The sequence below is a fragment of the Elaeis guineensis genome, chromosome 9 (genome assembly GCF_000442705.2).
Source record: "Elaeis guineensis isolate ETL-2024a chromosome 9, EG11, whole genome shotgun sequence".
Classification (NCBI taxonomy): Eukaryota; Viridiplantae; Streptophyta; class Magnoliopsida; order Arecales; family Arecaceae; genus Elaeis; species Elaeis guineensis.
The window spans coordinates 70,869,133-70,895,428 of NC_026001.2; the positions used below are offsets into that span (position 1 = coordinate 70,869,133).

Sequence of the window (26,296 nt, forward strand, 5' to 3'; positions counted from 1 at the left end):
TCAAACTAGAAGGGAGAGATTGACAAATTATAAACAGTATTAGAATCTTCACAAACTAATAACAGTATTAGATGAGAAAGGTTGGGAAACAGTTTAAATTCCAAAACTTCATCAGAGATTTGATGCTCCAGAGATCTCTAGGAATGGTGCCTACAAGATAAAACAAAACACAGTTAAACAAATAAAAACCTGATATATTTTAAAAAAGTGAAATTAAGTAATTCAACAATGATGCCAAGCTAAACAATAGAAACCAACAAAAAGATGCAGGAAAGGTACCAATAGCTATCTGAGAAACACTACAATATCTAAAATCTTACAAAAATAAAGTCAACAGATGAAGCATACATGTGGCAGAAGAAAAACTTGTTTCTATTTCTTACCATCACTTACTGAATTATTGCAACTTTTGAGCAAACAAGAACTTCAAGCACTGTGATCTGTCATTCAGATGACACTATAGTGCAATCTTACATAGCCACAGAATTCATTGGCTGACATAAAAATTGTTGGTAGAAATGAAAAAATTGAAGATTTCAGAATAGCACTTGCTAGAATAGACCAACATAGGGTTACCCAAGAAAGAAGCTAATAATAATGTAGTTGGAGCAAGAAAGAACTCAATTTTTTTAAGGCAAAAGGAAGGGAAAAAGAAAACAGCAGAACCTGTCATCCCTTTATACCAATATATTTGGATCATAATAATATAATCCATACAAGAAACAATATAATATTGTCGAATCATTATATATCATATGAAACAATTTACTAAAAGCAGGTTGAAGCCTGCAAAACTGTGTTTATGCAGCAGAAACCTTCTCCAGGTGTAGGCACAATTTAAAATTATGGTATATGTTGCCCCAATACTTGTGCAACCATAAGTGTGAAACACAAGTACAGACTGTCAGATTCTCCAAACCCAAGAATCAGAATTTTGATATCAGAGCTGAATATATCTCAACATAATGGACACTATATATCAAGCATAACAATAGGTATTGATCATTGGTATGGGAGTCAGGTTCTCTGCACTTCTAGATTTAGGGTTTGACACCCACCAAAATATATCTAGATATAATGTATAGCAATATGATCTAGTTATTAGAAATACAACAAAAAAAAAAAAAGATATATATTCAGTAACCTCTGGGAGTAGATCAAATGCAAGAAAAATGTAGTTTGTTAATTGCATGGAGGGAGAGAGGGAGAGAGGGAGAAACCAACTTGAAAAGATTGTATGGTGATCCCAGAAGAAAGCTTAACCACACAACATAGGCTAGTAACGTTAGATGTACATGTACACCAAGTGCAGGATACTATGATGGTGAAATTTAAAAGGAGAAAACATTACATCTTTCAGGCATAAATTATTTAAGGAGGAAAAATTGGAACTTGAGAACTAAACCAAATAGAATTTGGGAACAAATGATTGATAGTATTAAGAGAGCTTAAAATGTTCTGAGAGAGCTGAAAGACAAAACATATACATATAAACAAATTGTAAGTGGAATAATAAGATAAAAAAAGGAGTTTGAAACTCTGATAATAAGGTCAAAAAGGCAAAGGCATAAGAGGATTTGCTTTGAAAGTTGATGCAGAACACATGATATCAAGGATTTTAAATGATACAAGATGACTAAGAAACATGCAAAAAGACTAGTAACACAAAACATATATTGCATATGATAATTTATAAAATAGGTTGTGGTGTTATAGATGCAGGTCTATGCAGCTGTATATGCTACTAAAGAAGACGAAGCTGTTATTTTCAAATATTGTTTCTACTAAAGAAATATTTATCGAGTAACTACAATTTGTGAGGCATTGAGAGTCTGGTCATATAAAACCCAAACATAAAAGTGGAGGTAGCTTAGAAAAGGATGTGAAAGTGTAAGGCATTAGAGACAAATGAAATACCTATTGACGTTCGAAAAATCATGAGATAGTGAGCTAACCTAGCTTACTAACTTATCTAAGAAGTTTTAAACAACCAAGAATGAATTCACTGATTGAAAAAAATATATATTTTGTATAAAAAGGAGCTAAAAAAAATTCTAGTTATCAATGAAGTAATGGAAATGTGTAACTGAACAAAGATTAAGATAAATAACAACCATTACAAAGAATTAATTTGGATATATACCTAAAAGATCAACAATTGGGGTTATCTTGTAACTCATGCAACTGATAGAAAAATATAGAAAAAGGCAAAAAGCTATGTACAATTTTTACTAGTGAAATTATAGGGGACCGAAAAAGGTAATTTGATAGGTTCATGCAAGACAAGGTCAGCCAAACCATCTCGAACCAAGCAGCTCAGACCGTACCAAACTGAACTTGTCATAAACTGGGATAGTTCGGCTCTTAATAAACCCCCAAGCACCCCACCACCTGGCGGTCTTGATCTTCACTCATCTCTCTCTCACATGAAAAATCTCTCCCTCTCTCTATCTGCCGTCACTGCATTCTCCGCTCCGATGACGGCTCATCCAACAAAGGAGGAAGAAATGGGACGAAAGAGAAAGTGGAATGGCGATGATGATTGTCATAGTGACACCATCCTCCAACTTCTCTACCACCAAATCCACACTCCCCAAGCCATGATCTCGACCATCAAGCATCATCCAAGACCGATGATGCTAGGGATGCACAAGATTTGTGCGGTGCCAACATCGGCCTTATCATCACACTACGATGTCCAAATCTACTCTGGGTCACTTATTTGCCATCAAATGGGACTGATATGGACCTTGCCGCAATTCTTAGTCCTGCTCCCATTGTCTCCAGTGACCATCAAGGGCAAGATCACCACCTATCTAGGAAAGTAAGGTTCACAAGACCTCTTTCTCACATCCGGATGATCAATCCTCTCCCTCCCTCTGTCTCCTTCTTCTCCCCCTTCTCCCTCTCCCTCCTCTCTCTCTTACTCTCCTCGTTCTCCCCCTCCCTATTTTATACGCCTCAAAATGACACAACTACAAACCCATATCACACTTAGACCAATTGCTGGCCAGTACAAGCCCTAATACTTGTTCGGCAAACCTTGATGCAGGACATACGTAAAGCAATACATTCAAATCATTGAAGGCGTACATTCCACCTCCTCGTTCTCCCCCTCCCTATTTTATACGCCTCAAAATGACACAACTACAAACCCTTATCACACTTAACCAATTGCTGGCCAGTACAAGCCCTAATACTTGTTCGGCAAACCTTGATGCAGGACATACGTAAAGCAATACATTCAAATCATTGAAGGCGTCAAATCATTGAAGGCGTACATTCCAGAGCATTAAATAAGCTTTAGTAGTTGTCATGATATTACAAGCATATTTTTAGTCACAATAGGCTTATACTAAGATCAATCCATGCCCATCTCTATTATACAAATTATGAATGAACTTATGAATTATGTTCAAGATGTACTATGGTATATGTTAATTCTGAAGTTTCCAATGGCCTTAAGGAAAAGCAAAGCGCCAAGGTCTTTTGGAGCCTAGGTGTGAAGTGCAAAGCATGGCACATGCTTTAATGATAAGAACAAAATGATCTTGTATATACACATACAAAAATCTGTGTCTGCACATATAAATGTGTGTACTTATATATGTGAATTACATGCGAATGCACACTCATATACATAACATACACACATTACTACCTTCATTCTAATGGAAATTCTTTTAGAGGTGCTCAGGCAGCTATGCATCACCAGCAGATAATTTGACAAACAGGAACAGATAGAAGCTATCAGCATTCTTAGAGAGTAGGCATCAACTGATGTTTGGAACAATATAACAAAAGCTTGATTAAGCAAAAAAAGAATTAAAAGCCAATATTGAGTTTGGGAAATTATTTAAGTGAGAAGCAATATCGCTCTCTTGAAATGAAAAGTAAATTGATTATTACAAATTTGAAATCGATTACTGCTTTCAGCATGATTCTTAATTAAAGAAATAAATGTAGCTTAAAATTTGAGAATTTGTGAGCAAATCATTTTAATAGGATTATACTATTCTGAAAACATTTTCATAACCTAGCACAAAAGTTGAGCATCTCTGCAACCTTTTGCAAGATAGTAGCATATAAAGTGAATAATGAAAGCATTTTTAGGTTGTGTTATATTTGTTTGTGTATTTTAATTTTTAAAGGAAAACAAACAAAAAACTGAGGCAGCTCCAGTTAGAATTAATAGGACTACCTTAATAGATCATTTCAAGCACCCCAAACGTTAGGATAGAATGATCAGAACTTGCTGAGGTTGCTGAAGCAAGAGTTAATTAACCAACGGCAAGACTGATAATAACTTGATGGATCAGAATGTGGGAAAATAAGAAGATCCAAACACCTCATAAATTAGAAGGTTGAATAGGACAGATGATAAATAGGAAGATGAAAATCAGAAAAAGGTACAATAGAGGAAGCTAATATTCACAGTAACAAAAAATTGAGGAAGAATTAACACAGATAATATCCTCTTGTAATAGATACCACATAAGGCGACAGTAATGAAAAAAGGTTCCAAATAGTGCAGGCTGGTAAAGAAAAACAAAAAAAAATATGACAAAAAGCTGAATAATAGAGTGTGTAACCTTTCATCATTGATAGATTCATAGCCAAAAGCAAAGACAGGAAACAAGGCTTGTTGGTTATAGTTATAACAATTATTATAACTACGAACAACAGACCAAAGTTGAACCATGATATTGGGGAAAATCGACTGGCCTCTATTTGCCGACCAATCTCCGGAACAGTCCGACCGACACCCGACTCTACCCACCAAATGAACAGACAACCCTGAAAGCGACTACCGACTATATGTCGGCTGAGCAGGCCGACACTACTTTCAACCGACCAACCGAACCTCCTTTACCGACTCAGTGTCGGTAAGCAGTCGATGTTCGGACTCTATAGACAACAGACTCCTTCGGCCATCGGTATTTCAGAGTTACTAACCGACGGCCGACCCACAACGCATAGTTGGCCGACTCATTCAAATATATCATAACCATCACGGACGGTTACTCCACTGATATCACGACGTAATCCATGGAGACTAATAACCCACTACGAGATACTGCCCTGTGATTCTACGTCGCCAAATTCTGACCATATCCGACGATTACGACAATCTACTCTATAAAAAGAGGATAAGGCAACAGCTTTGGTAAGCAATTTTTTACGCTAAGCTCTATTTCCGTTCTCATCCATACTACTGTTGCCCAGTCTCCCTCTCTGACTTAGGCATCGGAGGATCTCCGCCGGAGACAACTCCAGTCAGTGTGAACTTTGTTTTGCAGGTGCTCGTCCCCGACGACAGACGACGAGGGAATTGGCCGCAACAGATTAACGCACCAGGTAGGAGAAAGCGCAAGAAAGAAACTCGCAATGACGAAAATCAGAGCTCAACGATCAACGGCAACTGGATCGGCGAAACACTCTTTCTGTCGGGAAGAGGCTCCTTCCCTGCCTCCGGTAGCAGAGCCCAGTTCTCTATGCCCCGTGGTTACCACAAACACCCAAATTGCTGCAATCGTGCAGCAAATGAACGTACTCGCGGAAGCAGTCAAAAGCCTCCAACAATAGCAAACCCAGCCACCACAACAGCCAGCGGAGCAACCGATGGCACATTCAATGCCATCCAGACCAGCCGCCGTCATCCGCAGCGATCTCTGCCGCCTCCGTCAGAGCGGCCATCTCGACTCCCTCAGCGAGATGAGCAACAGCACTCGCGGCACTCTCGACGCGCTACCTACCATTCACGGCACCCTTCTCCTTCCCAATTAGATCAAGCAAGGAAAAACGACTGCGAACACCATCTGCCTCTCCTCTAATTCATCGGGAGGATCAACTCCTGGAATCTCCCACCATCAGTGGCTTGAAGACTACGAACGCAAGTTCGAGAAAATCGACCGCCGACTCGCCCAACTCCAGACGGACGGTCAGAAATCTTCAAATGGCTTTGATTTCCATACCGCCCAGCCTCTCCCGATTTATCTTGGACGAACCGGTCTTGACTCGGTTCAAGATGCCACATGTGGAGCCCTATGATGGTTCCACCGACCCAATCGATCATCTTGAGTGCTACAAGACTCTGATGACGATCCAGGGAGCAACTGACGCCCTCCTATGCATCGGCTTTCCACTACGCTTCGGAAAGCTGCTCGGGCCTGGTACTCCGGACTTCAATTGAAAAATATTTACTCCTTCGGACAGCTGGAACATTCCTTTGTGGCCCACTTCAGCACCAGTCGGAGGCCGTCACGAACCTCAGACAGTCCCTTCTCGATCAAACAAGGAGAGACCGAAACACTCCAAGACTTCGTGGCCCGATTCAATACGACCACACTTGAGGTCAGAGACCTCAACGAAGACATGGCCATATCGGCCATCAAAAGAAATCTGAGGGGGTCCCGATTCACGTACTCACTAGATAAGACCCTCGAATGTATGCTGAACTCTTAGAGCGTGCGTACAAATACATACGCGCGGATGAAGGAGCTTCTAACCGACGCTAGACAGAAAGTAAAGGTCAGAACAAAAAGCAGAAGAAGAGAGGCTCCAGTCAAATCAAGTAGGCCCCCGATCGATAAGCGAGCCTCACCCCGACGACGGAGTCCGAGGCCGAATTACGACAAGTATAACTCCTACACTCCTCTCTCTGCTCCCCGTACGCAGATCTTCATGAAGATCGAAGGAGCAGAATACCTACGGCACCCTCCATCGATGAAAACAAAGAACTGCGATCGAAGTATTGCCGGTTCCACTGTGACCACGGCCACGACACCGAACAATGCATCCAGCTTAGGGACAAAATAGAAGCTCTAATACGATGTGGCTACCTCGAAAAATATAAGAGAGATCCACCGACTCAACCTCCAGCCGACTGAGGAAGCTGTAAATAATCAGTCGACCGCAGGAGTCATTAACATGATCACCAGACGGCTGGACCAGAGGGCAACTTCTGAAGAAGAGTCGGTGAAACGATAATAACTCAATGTAATAACTTTTTCAGAAGAGGATGTTCGTTATCCTAACCAAATACGTGAGACACCGCTCAACTAGTAGATCCTACGAAATCTACATAACAGTCAGATTAATGAGCTACATTCAGAGATCGCTCTATAAACAACACGACGTATAAGCCCGATCAAGGTCCGAGCAATAGATATTCGGCTCGCCATCGATTATCCTAACTAAGTACGTCGGATGCTACACGACTAGCAGATTCTACAAAATCTACGAAAGTCGGGTCTATAATCTACATTCGAAGAATGCTTCACAAAACAGACATTACAAATTCGACGACACAGAAAAGTATTTCAGAAAAGAACTTTCATTATCTAAAAGAAAGATGACAAAAATTGGACAGAAGTCCGATTACACATCCTTACAAAAAGAAAAGTCAGAAGCACCGACTAATCTTCATTCCACCAAAGAATTGATAGGTCCATCTTGGATCGATATCTCTGATAAACTTCGCCTTCTAGCTTGGGAGCTACGAATTGGGTCAAACCACGAAGATGGTTGGCTGATCATGCAGCCTAGCCAACCACATCAACAGCCTGATCCACTTCTACATGAAGAATGCGATTAATGACCGCACCCTCCTTGCTAAAGCCCGACCAGCAACCAGAGCTAGAGGGCTTCAGAGTGTGATCGATGACCATACACTCCTCATCGAAGCCCGAGCGACAATCGCATACTCCTCGAAAGAGCTAAGACGGACTTCAGATTTTCTTCCACCGACAAAAATGACTTTGATCATGCAACTGGGGCGGGGACGCGGAATACACAGAAACGGATCGTCGACCCCACCATCGACATTAGGAGTAAAAAGCTAACATCGGCCCGAAGCACAATGCCACTTCCAAAACTAACTAACGATCGGATCCCACAATGGAAAAACCTCCGAATCTGACAGAATCGTCGACCGGAACCCCCGACCGACCACCTCCTGTGACAACCTCACTCATCGAAAATACTCAAGGAATCTGGACTAAGGAAAGCAACAAGGGACGATTTTCGCTCACAAGCTGCTCTCTAACAGAGCCCTCTTTCCAGAAAAGACAAAATGAGGATAAGTACCTGGCTGACAGAGCCTCTTTACATAAAGGAATGCCCGACGGTCTGAATGAAAGAGGCCAGGCCGAAGCCATGCCAGATGACGATGCATGGCAACATCTGAGCCCATCATCGACCCGACGGTTCGACGCACTTGCACCAGATTGAACCACGTCATCTCCATCCGCGTGAACAACTCCGACCCAATGACGCCCCGACACGTGGTGGGAATCTACAAGCCAGAGTTGAATCGCACGACGTCGATTCACCTTCCCGATATAACAACTGACGCCGGCTCATCTTCCACAAACGACGCCTGACACCAGATCTCTCTGCTGATACGGCAGTTCAAGGACACAAAGGAGATGATCGGCCGTATTCAGGAGAATATGACGATAAAATCGAGACTCGACATGACGGATAACAACTTTCGTCCAAAGCGACCGACCACGTGGCTACGCACGTGATGACTCGCCATTCGGACTCAGAAGTGGCGGGGCAACTGTTGGGAAAAATCGACGGGCCTCTATTTGCCGACCAATCTCCGAAATAGTCCGACCGACACCCGACTCTACCCATCAAATGAACAAACGATCCTGAAAGCGACTACCAACTATATGTCGGCTGAGCAGGTCGACACTACTTTTAATCGACCGACCGAATCTCCTTTACCGACTCAGTATCGGTAAGCAGCTGATGTTCGAACTCTACAGACAACAGACTACTTCGACCGTCGGTATTTCAGAGTTACTAACCGACGGCCAACCCCCGACGCATAGTCGGCCGACTAATTCAAATATATCATAACCGTCACGGACGGTTACTCCACTGATATCGCAGCGTAATCCATGAGGACTAATAATCCACTACGAGATTACTGTCCTGTGATTCTACGCCACCAAATGCTGGACCATATCCAACGGTTACGACCATCTACTCTATAAAAAGGAGGTAAGACAACAGCTTCGGTAAGCCATTTTTAACGCTGAGCTCTGTCTCCGTTCTCATCCATACTACTGTTGCACAGTCTCCCTCTCTGACTTAAGCATCGGAGGGTCTCCGTCGGAGACAACTCCGATCAGTGTGGACTTCGTTTTGCAGGTGCTCGTCCCACCGTGCAGTAAGAGGTTTGCCTCGACATACCACAAAAAAATTCCTCCAGTGTGGTCAATTCAGCGAAGTCCACAGAAGGGGCCGAGGCTTAGCGTCGTCGTAGAGGTCTATGCCGCAGGTGAAAGGACCATGATTATGTACATGCTAAAGCTTGCTATTTCTATGATTGTTATTATTGGAATTTAAATATTGCATGTACTTCAGAATTTTTAAACAAAATACGAACTATGTATATTAATGTATCTGTCTCCATAAAGCATGCAGGTTATGTTGTTGCCTGATAACCACATACTGCAGCTACCCTTTAAACACTTCACAAGTATATGAAAAATGTTTCTTTCTGAAGAATTTGAATAGAAGAGCTTCCCGAAAAGGGATTATAACAAAAGGTGATAGATGCACCTCAAAATACAATAGTTACTTGGGATAGACTTGAACATGTGACAAACTTCATACTTACTGCCTTCAAATAAGAAGGAACATGAATGTTACTGTCAGCACTGCCTTTGATAATCTACATTCTTTGCCCAAATTTTAAGTTTATGTTCATCATTCACAGAAAAACACCAAAATATGCACATAATCTGGCAATACTAAACTGCACTGAACTGAGCATATAGTAATGAAACCCATTATAAGGACTCACACATGCAACAAGAACAAAGTAGCCCACCTTTTAGGCGCACAGTCTGCCTAAAGTCAACCTGAGACAAAGTGATTGATTGCTAGGCTCAAGTGCATGTTCATCCATCTTCACATGGATATTCAAAAGATATACAAAGGTATAATGAGGAAAATGTAATCTCTTTCTGTAATAATATCCTTTAGAATAAGTTTTATCGTGATGAGTACATAAATTCTCAACTTTTAAGGTGCATGTGCATTGTAGATGATCATTCATTTTATGCATATTTTGTTCTTTTTAATAACAAATTTGTGAGTATGCATGCATCTTCTATATAAACTTTTCCAAATTGCAATCACACAGATGACAAATTTCACGAAAACACAATTTGAAAGTTGGAATCTGGAAGTATGAACTCCACTTATATGCCTAGATGCACATGGATTAGTATTGTAATACATTAGTATATACAATATTGTACTAGTAAGAACTTAAGTTAATCTATTTCATATATGACCTCCAAAATATATTTTATATTATCTCAAGTCAAAGGTGTCATATGCATCATGCATCAGAGTGAATACATATAACCTTCAAGAATTTATTTATATTGTCTCAAGTCAACAGTGGCTTATGTATCATACACCACAATATACATTTTAAGTTTGTTTGCCTAGTTCACAGCTGAAATTTCATGCAAATTCTTGGCTTTTAATTTCATACACCTCTATTTATTTGGGGAATCTGCACACCATGGAAGCTACCATGTTTAGTGTATCTGATGATTCCTTCACTTTCTTTGCATGATTTGAAAATATTCAAGCCTGTGATTTTAAATTGCAACCTGAACTGTGCTCATGAAGAGATTGATATATTTAATCCTGCGGCAATGAATTCATTGGTTCATCAACCTTGATTCAAACTTCGAAAGTGGTTCTATCTTCTATTCTGTTAATTTTTTCATGATGATCTATAAAGTGCTCATTTTGCAGGTATATACCTAATCTAACCTGTTGACTTATAGACCATGATTGCAGTAAGATGTCCCTCCTAAAAGTTTCATGGCACATCAACTCATGAGCACTGATAGTGTTCTTAAACCTTATTTTGTCCATGGTAGTTGTCTTTATGCATTTTTCTCATGCAATTTTGCCACTTAATTGCTAATAGGTAGGCAACAACAATTGCTTCGTGCCTTCATCTCATGCAATTTTGTCATTCAAGATAATTTGTTGGTTGATATAGAGTTGAATCTCATTCCAAATAATTTTTTGCTAATTGCAGATTTGATCATGTTCTGCTAGAGGGGTGGAAAATGTATTTTTGATCACACGTTCTGCTGGAGCGGTGGATATTTTGTCATTCTCCATAAGCTCATGTTTTCAATTTTCAGGTTGTAATCATGTCATCATTTTGGAGCTGTAAAGTGGGCTTGTGGATCATATGAAGATAACTCATGCAACTGTGGAATGTGTTTTTAATTTGTCCTTGGATACTAGAGATTTTGTATATTGATCAACGTTAACAGGCTCTTGTGAACCTCTCTAGCTCTATATCCAGATCTAGAATGTGTTGGTTACATTTATATCCATTTCTGGACAAGTTTCTTTATACGCAGGTTATGAATTAGTCCTATTCTTGATGAGTTATAATGGGTTTTGCTTTATATAAAGTATTGTTGATGGAATTATATAATCTATGTCATGGAAAGTTATTGATATAATTGCAGATAGATTTGTTTTCTATAACCATAATTTAAAAGATTTGATTCTGTTAGGTATTAGTTTTTCTTAATATGCAGGTAGTACTGTTTGTTTACATCCAAAATTATGAATGGTGTTGTATCTAAGTTTATGATTATACCTGATATGGTTGATGTCAACTATTTCTGCTTATAATTCAGTCCAGACATGCAGGTGTTACCCAAGAGAACCAACATTCCAGGAATAAAACAGAGTCGGGGTCGGAGACTTGATTGAACGTCATTTACACTTAATACATCACCTTAGGGCTCATCAAGTATGCATGATTCCAAGGGTGGACGCTAAGATTTAATGCGGAATATAATTATATAAAAATGATTGGTCCATATCTTTGATTATTGAAGGGAAAAAAAAAATCATATATGAAGGAAACTTATGGAGGATAGGACCCAAAACTAAGAACTATACTAGAGTACAGCCAATTCATTCATAATAGAAAGGGATTTTAACATGTATACTCTTTATAAAAATTTGAATTGCATATATATACCCTCACAAATTTATTTGAGTGTATGCATCCATATTATTTTTTTATTATGCATTTATGCCCTTGAAAGTTTACTATTTGCTTGTATAACCTCATAAAGTATTATTTCTGCATGTCTACTCATTAAGGATATTTCAGTCATATCAATTTTAAACAGCCCGTTTCTTCAAGTGTTAGATGGCATAGGTAGACATGCAAAGAAAAAATTTATAAGAGTATACACACAAAAAAAGTAATTTATAATGGTATATATGCAAATAGCAACTTTACAAAGATATTCACATTATTTCATATATTGAGGAAGGCATACATCCAAAAATCCCTTAGACCAATTCTAGCATAATACTTCCCGAGATAATAAGCACAATCCAGCGGTATCAGAACTAAGAGTATGTGGACATCACAAAGTTGATATCCGCATGTAAAAGAATGTGCTTTCATATGAGGATACAGAGAAGGATACTGTTGTAGAAAATAGTCCTGATGCCTGAATAACTTAATACTGCATAGATATGACAAGCAAAAACTTCAAAATAAATATAAGAACAAACAAGGTTTATAGAACAAGGAAAAAAACCATGGAATTGAAAGCTTTAAAGGGCATAAATACTTACATCACACAGAAGGAATAACTTTACTTCTTATGATGACCTTGGTTATGCCTTCTTGTAGGACGGTCATATTTGCCTTTATCCCGATACTGATCATGATTTCTTGGACTGGAAAATTTGTCTGATCTGAGATAATTGCTGCCTACAGAGACATCACCATAGGTGGCACCATACTCATCATATGAGCTAGAAGGATCATACCTGTCCCCAAATGCATCTTGGGTCACTGATTCTGCCCTATGACTCTCAGAAGTCCTAGCCCTTTCTTTACTTTTATTTTCTGATATATAGTCATATTCTTTCTTGGAATGTTTAGAAGTTAATGTTGATCGACTGAAACGTTCTTTTGATGTCGAAGAATAACTAGTATCATTCCAGTCTACCATACCACATCGTTCCCTATGGGATTCATTTCGATCATGCAACTGAGCATAATTCCTGTGGCTTGAGGGGCTTCTAGATCCATATTTGTTTTCTCTTTTATGCTTGCTTCCTTCATGATCCTCCCAATGTCCATAGTGTTCATATTTTGGTTTCTGGTGAATTTTTTGCAGATCATGGCCCCTGTTTGATTTATCACTTATAGAAACATCCCAATGTAATGACTTCTCTTTTCTTGTTTCAGATAGACTGCACCCACTGCCTTGTAATCCATGAATATATCCAGTCACATCACTCTGAGAATTGCATTTGAGTGTGGAAACTGCAGTTCCTGGGGAAACTTTTACATTGCATTCAATCCCTCCTGCATGTTTGATTTCCTCCATGTACTCCTCAATTATGTCCCTCAATACCTTAAAAAACATTAGAACCATATAAGCATTAAAAATCTAGCTGTCTGAAAAGACAAACTGCAAACTGCAGCAGATAAGCACAGGCTTACATTGTCGATGGGCTAGATGACATGCATGTGTATGTGTGCACAGCACATGTGAGATACAGGAAGAGAAGGTGAATCCTATCTATAGGCTTGCATTCAAATCTTAACAGTGGAAAAGTTTGATGACAGACATTAAATGGATAGCCAAACTATTAAATGCCTAAAAACCATATATAAAATTTTGAGCAGGCTTCCTAAATTTGCATCAGATGAGCACAAATCGAATGGCATCTCTAGTGCTAGAGTGTTAGAATTACGGTGAACCATATAAATTAAGAACTTATACTATTGAATATTATCTAAAAATTTTGAATAATATATACCAAAATTTAACAATATGGTTCACTATAAACCAACTAAACCATTTCACTTAACCATTTAAAAATTTTCATTTTGTGATAACTAGATGCACAGCTGTGTGGCTTCTTAATTTCAGGCAGCACTACATTCAGTATGGTTCAAATTCTGCCAAATGTAGCCCAAATAAGTCCAAAATTTATTTGGAGTTTGCAACAAATCTGATAACTGGCACCTCTTTTGGAGCTCGCTTCACTTTCTTGCCACGGTATGACATTCTTCTCCGCTTATAATCCCTTTCCTCAGCTAATAGCTCTTCTCTTGTCTTGGCTTTGCCCTCATCCTGGAAAACATTGGTGTAAAAATGAAAGAGAAGAAGGTTATGAAGTGAATTATTACTACATTGTCAGAGATGAATTCTACGCACTAGCCACAAAGTTAAAGTGTAACCACATAAAGAGCAAAATATATGACAAGTATCATATGTATAGAAAGAATAATGCCCCTACAAAAGAGTTAAACTAACCAAGCACATATAGCCAAGCATGAACTTTGGCATCACCATAACAAAAGGCAAGCAAATTGTCTGTGGATTCCAGATTCACTCTCCAATCAAGCCGTATTACTATTTACGCTTCACCACTGTGTTCTTATATTATCTTGCTGAGGAGAAATGTCACCATAACAAAAGGCAAGCAAATTGTCCGTGGATTCCAGATTCATTCTCCAATCATAACTGTATGAATATTTACACTTTACCACTGTATTCTTATATCATCTTGCTGAGGAGTAAGTTATAAAATTTCTTCCGCATACATACACAAGTCAAACTGCAGAGTAGGGCATGAAGTCACTTAAAATTCTAAAACTGAAGCTTTTCCTTAGCATAATCTTTCCTATAATGATATACAAATAGGCATATGCACATATGAAGAATATATGTCATATTCATATTGCTATATTCATATAATCTATATTCATTATAACACATGGCATATTCATATATGTTAAGTTCTTGAAATCACGTGCATGCATATATGTATGCATATGTGCACGTCCATAAAATTACAAACAGATGTTATATTCATATTGTTATATTCATATAATTTATATTCATCATAACACATGTCACATTCATATATGTTATGTTCTTGGAATCACGTGCTTGCATATATAATGTCATACCCATACAATTACACCAATACATATATGTTATACATGTATGAGTATAGAATCACAATGCACATGCGCATGGTACACAGAGATGCACAAAAATGGAGAACATAGAATAATACACAAATGTGTTGCAAAATGAATAAATGAAGAAATGCACATAACAAGGTTTTAAATCCTGGTATCATGACCTGTATCAGTCCAAGGCCAAATAGGGATGGTACTAGGATTTGTAGAACCATCCTCAACTGTCCTATTCAAAGCATACCAAGCCATGCCAGTGGCGGACCTAGACGGTTCCAACAATCGAAATGAAAAACCGACGGAGGAGGAAAGAGACGACGAGAAGAGAGAGGGAGAGAGAGGAGAGGGAAGGAGGGGGAAAAGGGGCCTCTTTAGGCCGAAAGAGGGAGAGAGAGGGGAGGGAAGGAGAGGAAAAGGGGCCTCTTTAGGCCACCAAATGTGCCGCTATTGAGCTCAGTAGAAAGTTGGAGGAGAGTGGAGAGAGGGAAGGAGAGGTAGAGAGGCTGGGGGCTGCTAGAAGCCTCCCAAAGGCCGGCGAGGCTATAGCACCACTGTCAAGCCCGATGGAAAGCCGGCTGAGGGGGTCCTCCCTCCTGACTTAAAAAAAAAAAAAACAAAAAAAAAAACAATGAAGTCAGCAACTTCACCCAATAAAACCAAAAAAAAAAGAAAATAGGCACTGAAGCCCCTATTTCGATTGAAAGGAGGGTAGAGCCCCTCCAACTTGATACAGGGCTCGACAATAGTGTTGCAACCTCACCAGCCCTCCAGAGGCCTCCAACAGCCTTTTCTCCCTCTCTCTCCTCCGGCTTCCGTGAAGCTCAGCACCGGCGTGGCCGCCTTTGGAGGTCCCCTCTCTCTCTCTCTCATTCTCTGTGTCAATTCGGGCCTAGTACGAAAAGGCACAGGGACGTACTAAACCACACCATCAGCTGACCAATCCGAGCTCCGATAGCGACACAGCGGACCTTTGACAACATTGCTTGGGACAGTATCATCCTGACGATTCCCTAGGATGCCAATTTTTTATTTTTTATTTTTAATTTTTATATTTTTGTTGTTTGAATATTTAGAAGTTTTTTTCACAACTTGTATGTTTTATTTAAAGATTAGGATAGGTTTTTTCAGCCCATAATTGGGTTAATGCCATCCATACAGATAGTCTAATACCAACATTAGTGCTTTGAAAAAATAAAAAACTAACAATAAATATAAATGAAACACCACTTCTCAATCATATCATCAAAATTTTATTTTTGAAAAATCAAACTTAATCTAAAATATTTTCTACATATAATCAATTATTTAAATAAAAATCTGTTAGATTTTAACACCTCGAATTCGACCCACAACAGCCCAAGATAAAGAAGCCCACAGCAGAGAAGCCAAGCACGCGAGAAGCCTTCTTGCAGATGTGCGGCCCGCTAGCACATTGCGGGCCAGGCCCACCTGCAGCGCACGGCATAAGACACGGATGTGGGAACCACCGTGCGGTCCAAGGCACACCCGTGCGCGAGGCGTGTGGTGCATGCGAGGCGTGCGTTGCACGTGCGGTCCAGGGTGTGCACCGCACACCTCGTCCAAGGCATGCCCGCGTGCAAGGCGTGCGGTGCCCGCGCAGGGCGTGCACCGCGCGCGACGCGCAGTCCACCACTAGCCCGCAGGAGGAGTCACGGTCCAAGCACGAGGCATGGACCACTGCGGTCCAAGGGGGATTTATCGCAGTCTACACATGCGATCGCACGATTCGACGATCAAGGGGCACGATGTGGAGCTGTTTTGCACGATCTAACAGCCAGGAAGACATGCGGGCCCGATCCAACGGTCTGGAGGGTTCTGAGTCTTAATAGAAATTGATTTTAGAATTTTTTTTAAGGGTCTGACGGCTGTGGAACACAGGGATCGTCCTGAGAACGGCCCGTGGAGCAAAAAGAGCGGCAGAGAGAATTTTTTTAGGATTTTGAGAGCTTTGTAAGGATTTAGTGCTTCTTGTTAAGATTGATGTATGAAAGTTGAGAGTATGTAATCTTTTCTTATATTTGTTCTTTCTTTCATAGTGAGCTTGCATGCCCCATGGAAGTAACTCTTGGACTGATCTATATATCTAATTATATCCTTTTTATATCTCTTCTTCCTTTCTGTTGCAGTATCGAAATCGTCACCTAGATTAGCAATCTTGAACGGAGAATCCGCATTCCGCACTTATGAAGGATCCTCTCCAACAAGTAATATCAAAGCATGTGGTTGTCCAGATTGTGGTAATGTTGATCGAGATTAAAGAAGATAGAGAAGACAAGCTCAATCAAAATGGAGATCAATCGATATAATGGAAAAGCATTTCTCCCTATGACAAGCGAGGGTAAAGATGTGCTCATCCAATAAGGATTGATTGATGCTCTCTTATACGAGAAAAAGCTAACTACCATGGAGGAAAAGAGTTCGAAGAAGCTCTAGATACAGGTGGTGAGTACGATCCGCTTATACTTGACGGATGATGTGATGATCCATATGCTTAGCAAAACTTCTCTGATGACGATGTGAACGAAGCTCGAAGAGATGTACATGACGAAGTCACTCACCAATGCTCTCTTCCTCTGGAAGCAGTTCTACCAGCTGCAGATAAACGAAGGATAAAGCGTGCAAAAGTATCTCAGCAACTTTCAGAAGATCCTCACTGATCTTCTTAGTGTTGGTGATAAGATTGAGGAGAAGATCAGAACGTTGATCTTGCTTTCATCATTTTATCTTCCTTTGAGTTCTTCGTGACTGCTCTTTTTATGGAGAAGAACACTATCAAGATGGATAATGTTACTTCTGCACTTCTTCAGAACGAGATTCTCAGACAGAAGAATCGAGCTTCGAATTTAGATAGCGACTCGATTATAGTGGTGACTGGAGATGGTGGTGGCAAAGGATGAAGGGACAGAAGATCGCAAGATATATGATCCAAATCCAAGTCGAAGGACTACAACAAGATCAGGTGTTACAGGTGTAATGAGTAGAGGCATCAAGTCAGAGATTGCTCTCAACTCAGAGATCAGACGAGGACTACTGCGATGACGATCCAAGATAGTGATACAAAAAAAATGATAATGTTCTTTTAATGTCTGATGAGATATCTACTTCTTTCCCATAATGAATTTTAGATTCTGCATGTTCACATCATGTTTGTTGTAGAGAGAAGCTGTTTGACTCTCTAGAGAGCATTAAGGGCACTATTCATCTATCGGATGGATCGAACTATGCGATCAAGGGCATTGGGACTGTCAGCTTACAGACTCATGATGGAGCAGTGAAAAAATTAGACGAGATCCAATACATATCCAATTTTAGAAATAATCTAATTTCACTGAGCAGATTGGATTCAAGCAGCTACAGATAAAGAACTGATGATGAAATCCTAAGGTTCTACACGACAGTATGATTGGGATGAAAGAGAAGAGGTACAGAGGACATTACCTCTTGACTGGGAGCGCAACGCTATATGGAGCTTCCAAAGCCAATGGAAGCTCAGAACAAGGTGGAGCTCTGAGTGCAGGTGGATTGGATACAAGACAAGAGATTCGGAAAGATGACAGACGCTATCGCAAGATAAAATTTCTATTACCACAGGAGACTACTCCGAGCAAATCTCAAATCAAAAAGATCACAGTATATGACAGAGATAAGATCGAGCAGTCAGATTCGACTCCCATGTTTGTCCATCCAATAAGTAGTCAAATATTTGCCCCAAGGCATGAGGGCGAGATCATCCAGAAGCTCTTAAAGTTATGTAAAAGCCGAATGTCGAATCGAAATAGAGATTGCTAGATTTTGATGCCTCAAATTCGACCCACAGCAGCTCAAGACGGAGAAGCCCACAGCAGAGAAGTCCAATGTGCGAGAAGCCCGTAGGTGTGCAGCCCGCTGGCGCGTGCAGCCCCCAGCATGCAGGCCCGCCCGCAGCGCACGACCTAGGACACGGACAAGTGGCCCACCGCACAGTCCAGGGTGCGCTCGCATGCCCGCAAGAGTCACGATCCATGTGCGAGGCGTGGACCGCCGTAGTCCAAAAAGATTTATCACGATCTACGCATGCAATCATGTGATCCGACGATCGAGAGGTGCGATCTGGAGCTATTTTGGTGATCCAAGGCTAGAAAGGTGTGCGAGCCCGATCCAATAGTTTGGGGGGTCCTAAGTCCTAACAAAAATTGATTTTATAATTTTTTAAGATCTAATGGCTGTGAAACATAGGAAACGTCTCGAGAACCGCCCATGGAGCAGAAAGAGCAGTAGAGAAAGTCTCTTTGGGGTTTTGAGAGCTTTGTAAGGGTTTAGTACTTTTTGTTGAGAGAGAGACTAATGTATGAGAGTTGAGAGGGTATAATCTCCTCTTATATTTGTTCTTTCTTTCATAATAAAACTTGCATGCCCCGTAAAGATAAACCTTAGACTGATCCACATATTTGATTGTATCCTTTTTATTTCTCTTCTTTCTTCCTATTACAGTATCAATATCATCACTTGGATTAGCGATCTTAAGCGGAGGATCCGTATTCCACTCGTAAAGGATCCTCTCCAACAAAATCATGAAGTAATAGAATTAATTTAGATAATTAGCAAAATGCATGCTATCTCAAAAAAATAGATCTAAATTATCTAAACTAGTTCCAATTTTTTACGATTTAACTTTTAGTATGTTTAAATAATTTTTAAAAAGAAAAATTATTGAAATTTTGAAAATTAAAGTTGGTTAAGGATTTTTATAGATGCCCTCCATGGGTACCACACATGGTTTGTTGTATTAAACTATACCATCCAATCCTAAGAGTATCATACGATACCAATAGGTGTGGAGACTTGATATGTCCGCCATATAGTGCCATTACCAAGATATGTACCATGCTGACATTCGATATGGGGTGCACAAGTTGACTATCGATACAAGGTCTGGTACCTAGACTTCTTACTTTGGTAAGGCATTCCAACCAGCGCTTTTTTTTAACTCAAACCAATTTTGGGCATAAACACACCTAAAATTGACCGATAACCTGCAACAATATGGTAGCATGTGTGCATTTATACACATTTTAAATAACCATTTTATTTAATAAAAATACAATATACATCTAAAAACAAAAATATATGGCATTGAAGGTCGATACTCGATATACAAGATATCAAAACTGTATAACAAATGGGGAAGTTTGACATTGATTTATTTTATTTTTGATTTTCAGCCAAAAAAATGGTGAAACAAAAGTGAGGGAGATGATAACTGAATCATTACTTAGATTTGGGTTTAGAGGATGCAAAATCCAAGCCCCTGCTTACCCTTCATTTCCTCCTTGAGTCCTTGCGATATGTGGCTATAGGATGCTCCTGATCCACAACCCAGTTTTGTACCAAATGGTACAGATAATACCAAACAAGGTACCCAGTTTAATAGGTTCCATGGTCATCAACCTCTCCCAAGACACAATTCCTCATCCATCCAATTAAAAACAATAGGGACAAACCAAGAAGAACCAGGTCGTAAAACCACATGTCTGTATAAATTACAAAACTGTTCATGTATGTATACAGTTATATAAATGTCCGAAGCTATATTAGCTGCTTGACCATCATATGGGTTAAAAATCCATTGCTCATCTTCAACATAAGTTCAAATATAATCTCAGTAATACTGAGTTTCCAGTTTGAGAGGGGGGTGCGGTGTGCACTTCTATGTTTGAATTCTTTCTTGAGAATGGATAGCCTCTTCATACTATCTACCTAGATTGTTTACAAAAAATGAAGGAATGAAAAAAAGAAAGAAAAATGTATCATCACACTACATCTCAATCCTAGATAATGGTAATGACCCAACGACCAACAACCCTAGATTCTGGTTGAAAAATAATCATGATTGTTATTTTTTACAATAAAAAAGACAGCATAAATTTAGAAACACAGTTACGATAAATTTAGATATGTACCAATAAAGGTGCAAAATAAAGCAGACTTAAGATAGAATTTTCAAAAAAGGGGGAAATAAACTTAGTGGATTAATGGAACATCCATAGGCATAATAAAAAATGGGATATATGTAGTAGGATTAGCCTAATGAATCATCATCCTTCCTTTATCCCTCATCTATGTTAATATGGCCTTAATGCAAGCTATCCTTGCTCCTTTATCACAATTCTAGTAGTGTTATTCTCCATATCATACAACATCTACCTCAACATCTCAAAAGCATAGCAATAATTCTTAGAAAGTCAAAATCTTACACTCTATAGATGGAACTATGTTCTCATAAACACAGTTCATATAATCACTCATCATTTAATACAAGTTTAAGCCTTTCTCCTCATAATATAGTTCCATCTTAACATTTCATTGAACATTCGTATTGTTCTCATAAAAGCATTATTTATAGATGCAACTCGTAACCTTCGTGTTTAATATTTTTCAACTACATCCTTCCATGTTGACAAGGGGCCACTACTTTGTACAACGGAAAAGGTTGGGGGCTGACCAGTGCAATGGCACAAGTTCAAGTCTTTGGGCAGCCACTTTGCACAAAAAAAAGAGGTTTCGTCTATGTCCCCAGCCTGCCCCTCCCAAAACCCCAGATTGCCAGGACTATAATTGGGTAGTGGCCTATCCTTCCATGCAAGTAACAGCACACAAGCATATCCTTCATTTCTTCGACCCAATTTACAATGGCTTACGAAAACCTTTGACTTCTAAGTGACAAAATTCTATAAACTGGGAAAAATTCATGACCGTTAGGTGGCATTTGGCGACCCAAATGGGATCGCCTACGTGATTTTCAATCACTAGTGATCCTTATCTGAAGATAATCTGATCTCTAATGGTCTAACATCACCACATTTGATATACTATGTTTCAATGATTAAAAAACCCCAAGTATCCACAAGTAAACTATCTTGTATCCCCTGAGATTCCAAGATCACTGATCATATAAGGCCAAAACTACCCCTAATATATTCCATGAGATATATTATTAATCAAATAAAATATATTATAATAAATTATTAATATAATAATTATTAATATATTCCATAAAAATATATTTATTAATCCTAAAATTATTAATCCTATAAAATATATTAATTGTTATTATGAGATTGATATTTTCAATTAGACTCGTAATACATTATTATTTTAATATCAATATTTATTTTGATTAGAAAAATAAGGCAAATAGAAGTAATATATTACATAATTTCATAACATAAATGTAAAGTACAACAATATATTTCTATTATAATTTAAAATAATTGAATAATACTATGGTTATGACATGATTGATAATATATTATAATTTAATATATGTAATATAAAATATAATATATATGATAATGTAAGTATATTGATATGCCAATTTTTCCTACTAGACTGAGGGGTTATTTTTATCCCCAGATTTCAGTCCAAGTTAATTGCTCTTGGATGATCTTGGATATCCAATCTCAAGGATAAGTTTTTTATCATTGGGTTGGATGGTGATTTGAGGAGTGGAATGAAGTGGGATATACCATAGGATCACCAAGGAGGAATCAACACGGCAATCTCATCACCTCCACTCACATCCATCTTGATCATGTAATGATCATTCCATACCAAATGCCCCCTTAGTGACAAGTTACTAAAACAAAAACCTAGTGATCGCTTGGTGTTCATGCTCTAGCAAAAACAAGAAGCATCCAAAAAAAAAAAAAAAGTAGGTAAAACTTATAGGTCATGCATGCTATGTTTGCAGTATATGCAAATATAATGCTCATAGTCACCGATTATTATACAAAATGCAGCATCTTGGCATATGCTCTATTTGAAGATAAACATTTTCTTCCATAATTTGATCATAGTGCAAAAGAAATTAGATTTCTGAAGCAATTGCTAATCAACTTCATCAAATGCTTACCTGGTTTTGCACTCGATACCCAGAAAGCATATCATATTCTAATAGAGGTCTATAGTTAGGACGTTTTCCTCGTTCCTCACTACCCCTGGCTGATGCATATGAATGTTCCATTATTCTGGAAAAAGTGAAAAAATCTCTATGAGATGGAGTACAAAATCAATATTCCTTTAGCTACGATGTCAATTTTGCAAAGGTGTTTTTTTTTCTTTTTTGCAGAATTACAATAGTGGTATGTCTCAAATCACATCAATAAATATCTAAAGAACAATATAATATGCTAAAAACATCCAAAATGTGAAACAGGTAGATATATGTATAATGCATGTATGCAATCCACATGTGCATTATATTCCAGTTGAAGCATCAGTACTTGTTAAGAATAAAAATGATTTTTTTTCGTTCCTAGCATTAGAAGCTACTGTTTTCGCTTTCTAAGATCCCCATTTGACAAAGGATGAATTAAACTTAAAAAGTGTCAAAAAAAACTATATATATATATATATATATATACAGTACCACATGATACCAACCGGTATGGAAAGCCTTGGTTCTGTACCAGAACATACATTAATTACAGCTAGAAAATGATGAGGTCAAATGCCACAAACCAAATAAGACTAAGTAAAATTTGAAACAGATTGCAATATATGTTTCTGAACCTAAAGGTTAATAGGCAAACCACTTTTTGAATTCACATGCATCAATAAGTGTTACTGAGAATACTGCTTTGGTTCACATGTACGAACTGCTCCAATTTTTCATAATGTACATCTTCTAACTCTATATATATTCATCAAGTGGGTATTGTAGACAAGGCAGCTTGTCTCAGCTCAAAAATTTAACAAGAAATCTGACAGCTTTTAAGCTTGGAAAGCATGAAATTTTGAAAAGCATTCAGTCTCCATCAGCCATTATGCTTCATGGCACACTTGATTGCTTAATGTAATTAACAAATTTTCTCAATTTAGCTCAAGGTGTCACTATTGCAGCAGCAGTCTATGCCATCTCTCTTTTATTTTGAAGTACAAGTCAGGTAAAATCCAAGCTGAAGTATGGTTGCTTAATTCTACAGCTTAGAATTGCATAGTGATATTATAAAAAATTGTGAATTAGTTTTTTTAATTATTTAGAAGGATTGAAACATTGACAACCAAATGCATATTTAATCTGGGAATTTTGAATTTTCTATTCACTTGCAGAAATGATCAATTAGGACTAAGGGATCAGCTAATCATGAAATAAAATGAAAAATGTGTTCGCTAAACCATGTTGACAAATGCTTTGGCGACTTCTCGTTATTCATCTTCTCCTTCTCCATCTCCTTCTTCTTCTTTCTCTATTAGTCTGATATGGTGAACATGCAAGCATCCTAGAGTCCTCATGCATAACATCCAAGTTCAGTGACTCCTTTGTCAGTTAGATATTTTTGTTTCAATTGTATGGTCAGAGATCTGTATCTTCTTCTAGCTCTTAGTACTGATGATAACTGGCACATAATGCTGATTCATAGAACATTGAAATGAGAAGTTATGGAACAGCAAACAAATAGATGATTTCAAAAACAAAAACAACTATTTTTCAGCAAACAAAGTATGGTAACTTCAGAAACAACATAATAGAATGCAAATAATGAAAAATAAGTGACAACTACAAGAGGAGAGAACATACAGCTGAGACTTGGAGAGTGGTTGGGCAAATCGAAGAGAATTGATCTTTCCCTCGAGCAAGGACCTTTCATGCAATGCAGCTACTGCAGCTGCAACCTGAGATACAAAGATAGAATTTGACTCACCATATTTACACCCCTTACTACAAACACCAAATCCAATATCATTCCTGCAGCCATCTTCTTCATCTCTCTTTTCTCCTAATCTAATTAACAATAAGCTTGACCCAGCTTGTATCAGCATTTCCTTAAGCATCCCAATCGTGAAAAACTTGCCATTGGTATCCCCATACAAAACCGAAAGTTGGGATGCCAACCAAGTCAAGCTTCCAAATAATCTTGGGCACTTGAAACTAGGAGATTTAACATCTAAAAGACTGTCCTTGCTCAACAGCAACTTAAGACAAGAAAGAGCTTCTCTTCCAATCGCTTTCAAACATAGCTTTAAAAGCAGATATATGTGATCCCTCATTGCGGCATCAATCAAAATCCCAAATTGTGGAGAATTTGAGATTACCCATCTCTTCAAAACGTCCTCTTTCACCTGATTCAAGCTCGATGCGACCCAAAGGACAACATAAGAGTATGACAGTGGGTAGTCCCGCCAGGACTCCACCTCACATCTCAAAGCCCAGAACTCCGATGGAAGGATTCGAACGCCCCCTTCCACCAAAACCCCACATTTTTCATCACAATCAGAGGCGAAGTTGGCGCACTCGATGGATAAGAAGCCAGGGAGTGTGAAGGTCCTGCTGGAGGCATCGGGCTCCGGTGTGGTCACGACGCCAGGGCAGTCCTTGTAGAAGAAGTTGGAACCGATGTCTCCGAGCTCGCCGTCGAGAGAGAAGCAGAGGTCGGCGTCCGCCTCGCGGAGGGGGCGGACGAAGTGGTTCTCCTTCTGCAGCTGGGCGTCGGATTTGAAGGAGGAGGTGTAGCGGAGGGCGTCAAGGAAGGCAAGGTCGAGAAGGGGAGCGCCAGGGGCGGAGGAGCAGAGAAGGGAGTGGCGGAAAAGGGATTCCGGAGGCATCCGGTGTCGGGGATGGTAGGGGCAGCGGCAGAAGGACGCGGCGGAGGAGGAGGAGGAGGAGGTGGCGGTGGAGGAGGAGGAAAGAAAGTCGGAGACGGATCTAAGGGTGGTCTCGGCAAGGGCGGCAAGGTCTTTGAGGAGGGAAATGGTGGTGGGGAGATCGGCGCCAGAGGGGTCGGTGATGGGGATCGGGCTAGGGTTAGGGTTTGGATGAGGGTTTTGCGTGTAGGAGGGGACGGGACGAACGAGGGGAAGGAAGGGACTGGAGGAGAACTGAGGATCCATGGACGCACAGAGAGAGAGAGAGAGAGAGAGAGAGAGAGAGCCGGGGGTTGGTGGGCACGTTGGAGTCGAGCACTGAAAACTGGAGACCTGGGTTGGAGCTGCTTAAGACCATCGAGTCAGACCCATGGATTGTCGAATCTGCATACAAGGTTGGAACTGGAGCGGGCCGGTCAGATTTTCTTGATGCCAAGGCCCGGCCTGGATAATAAAGTTTAGGCTTCAAACCGGCTTGGCCCACAAATTTTCCCATGAGTGGGTCCGAATCTTGCTAGAGCCTAACCTGAGCCGCGCCTCAATCCCAGACCTGATCGTGCCTGACACCGATGAAAAGCTCGGCCCAAACCTAATCTCAAACCTTAATACATGTTT

The 26,296-nt window shown here is 39.5% G+C and overlaps 1 protein-coding gene across 9 annotated transcripts; it reads right to left on the bottom strand.

Annotated features, from left to right (window-relative positions):
• LOC105033953 (U11/U12 small nuclear ribonucleoprotein 48 kDa protein) lies at window positions 1-25,991 on the bottom strand. Of its 9 annotated transcripts, none has more exons than XR_012134479.1 (7): window positions 24,618-25,991; window positions 22,950-23,064; window positions 14,076-14,183; window positions 12,667-13,457; window positions 12,516-12,554; window positions 4,202-4,264; window positions 1-150 (listed from the first exon to the last, which is right to left on the bottom strand). XR_012134479.1 is itself a non-coding variant. In XM_010908939.4 (5 exons), the coding sequence occupies exons 1-4, from the start codon at window positions 25,925-25,927 to the stop codon at window positions 12,687-12,689; spliced, it is 2,304 nt and encodes a 767-aa protein (XP_010907241.1). In that variant the 5' UTR covers window positions 25,928-25,991; the 3' UTR covers window positions 1-150; window positions 12,667-12,686. The 9 variants fall into 9 exon arrangements, 2 of the variants coding, with proteins under 2 accessions (XP_010907241.1, XP_029117288.1); XR_012134478.1 differs by having other exon boundaries at window positions 12,504-12,554; XR_012134476.1 differs by having other exon boundaries at window positions 1-4,264.
• Window positions 25,992-26,296: the final 305 nt, after the last annotated feature.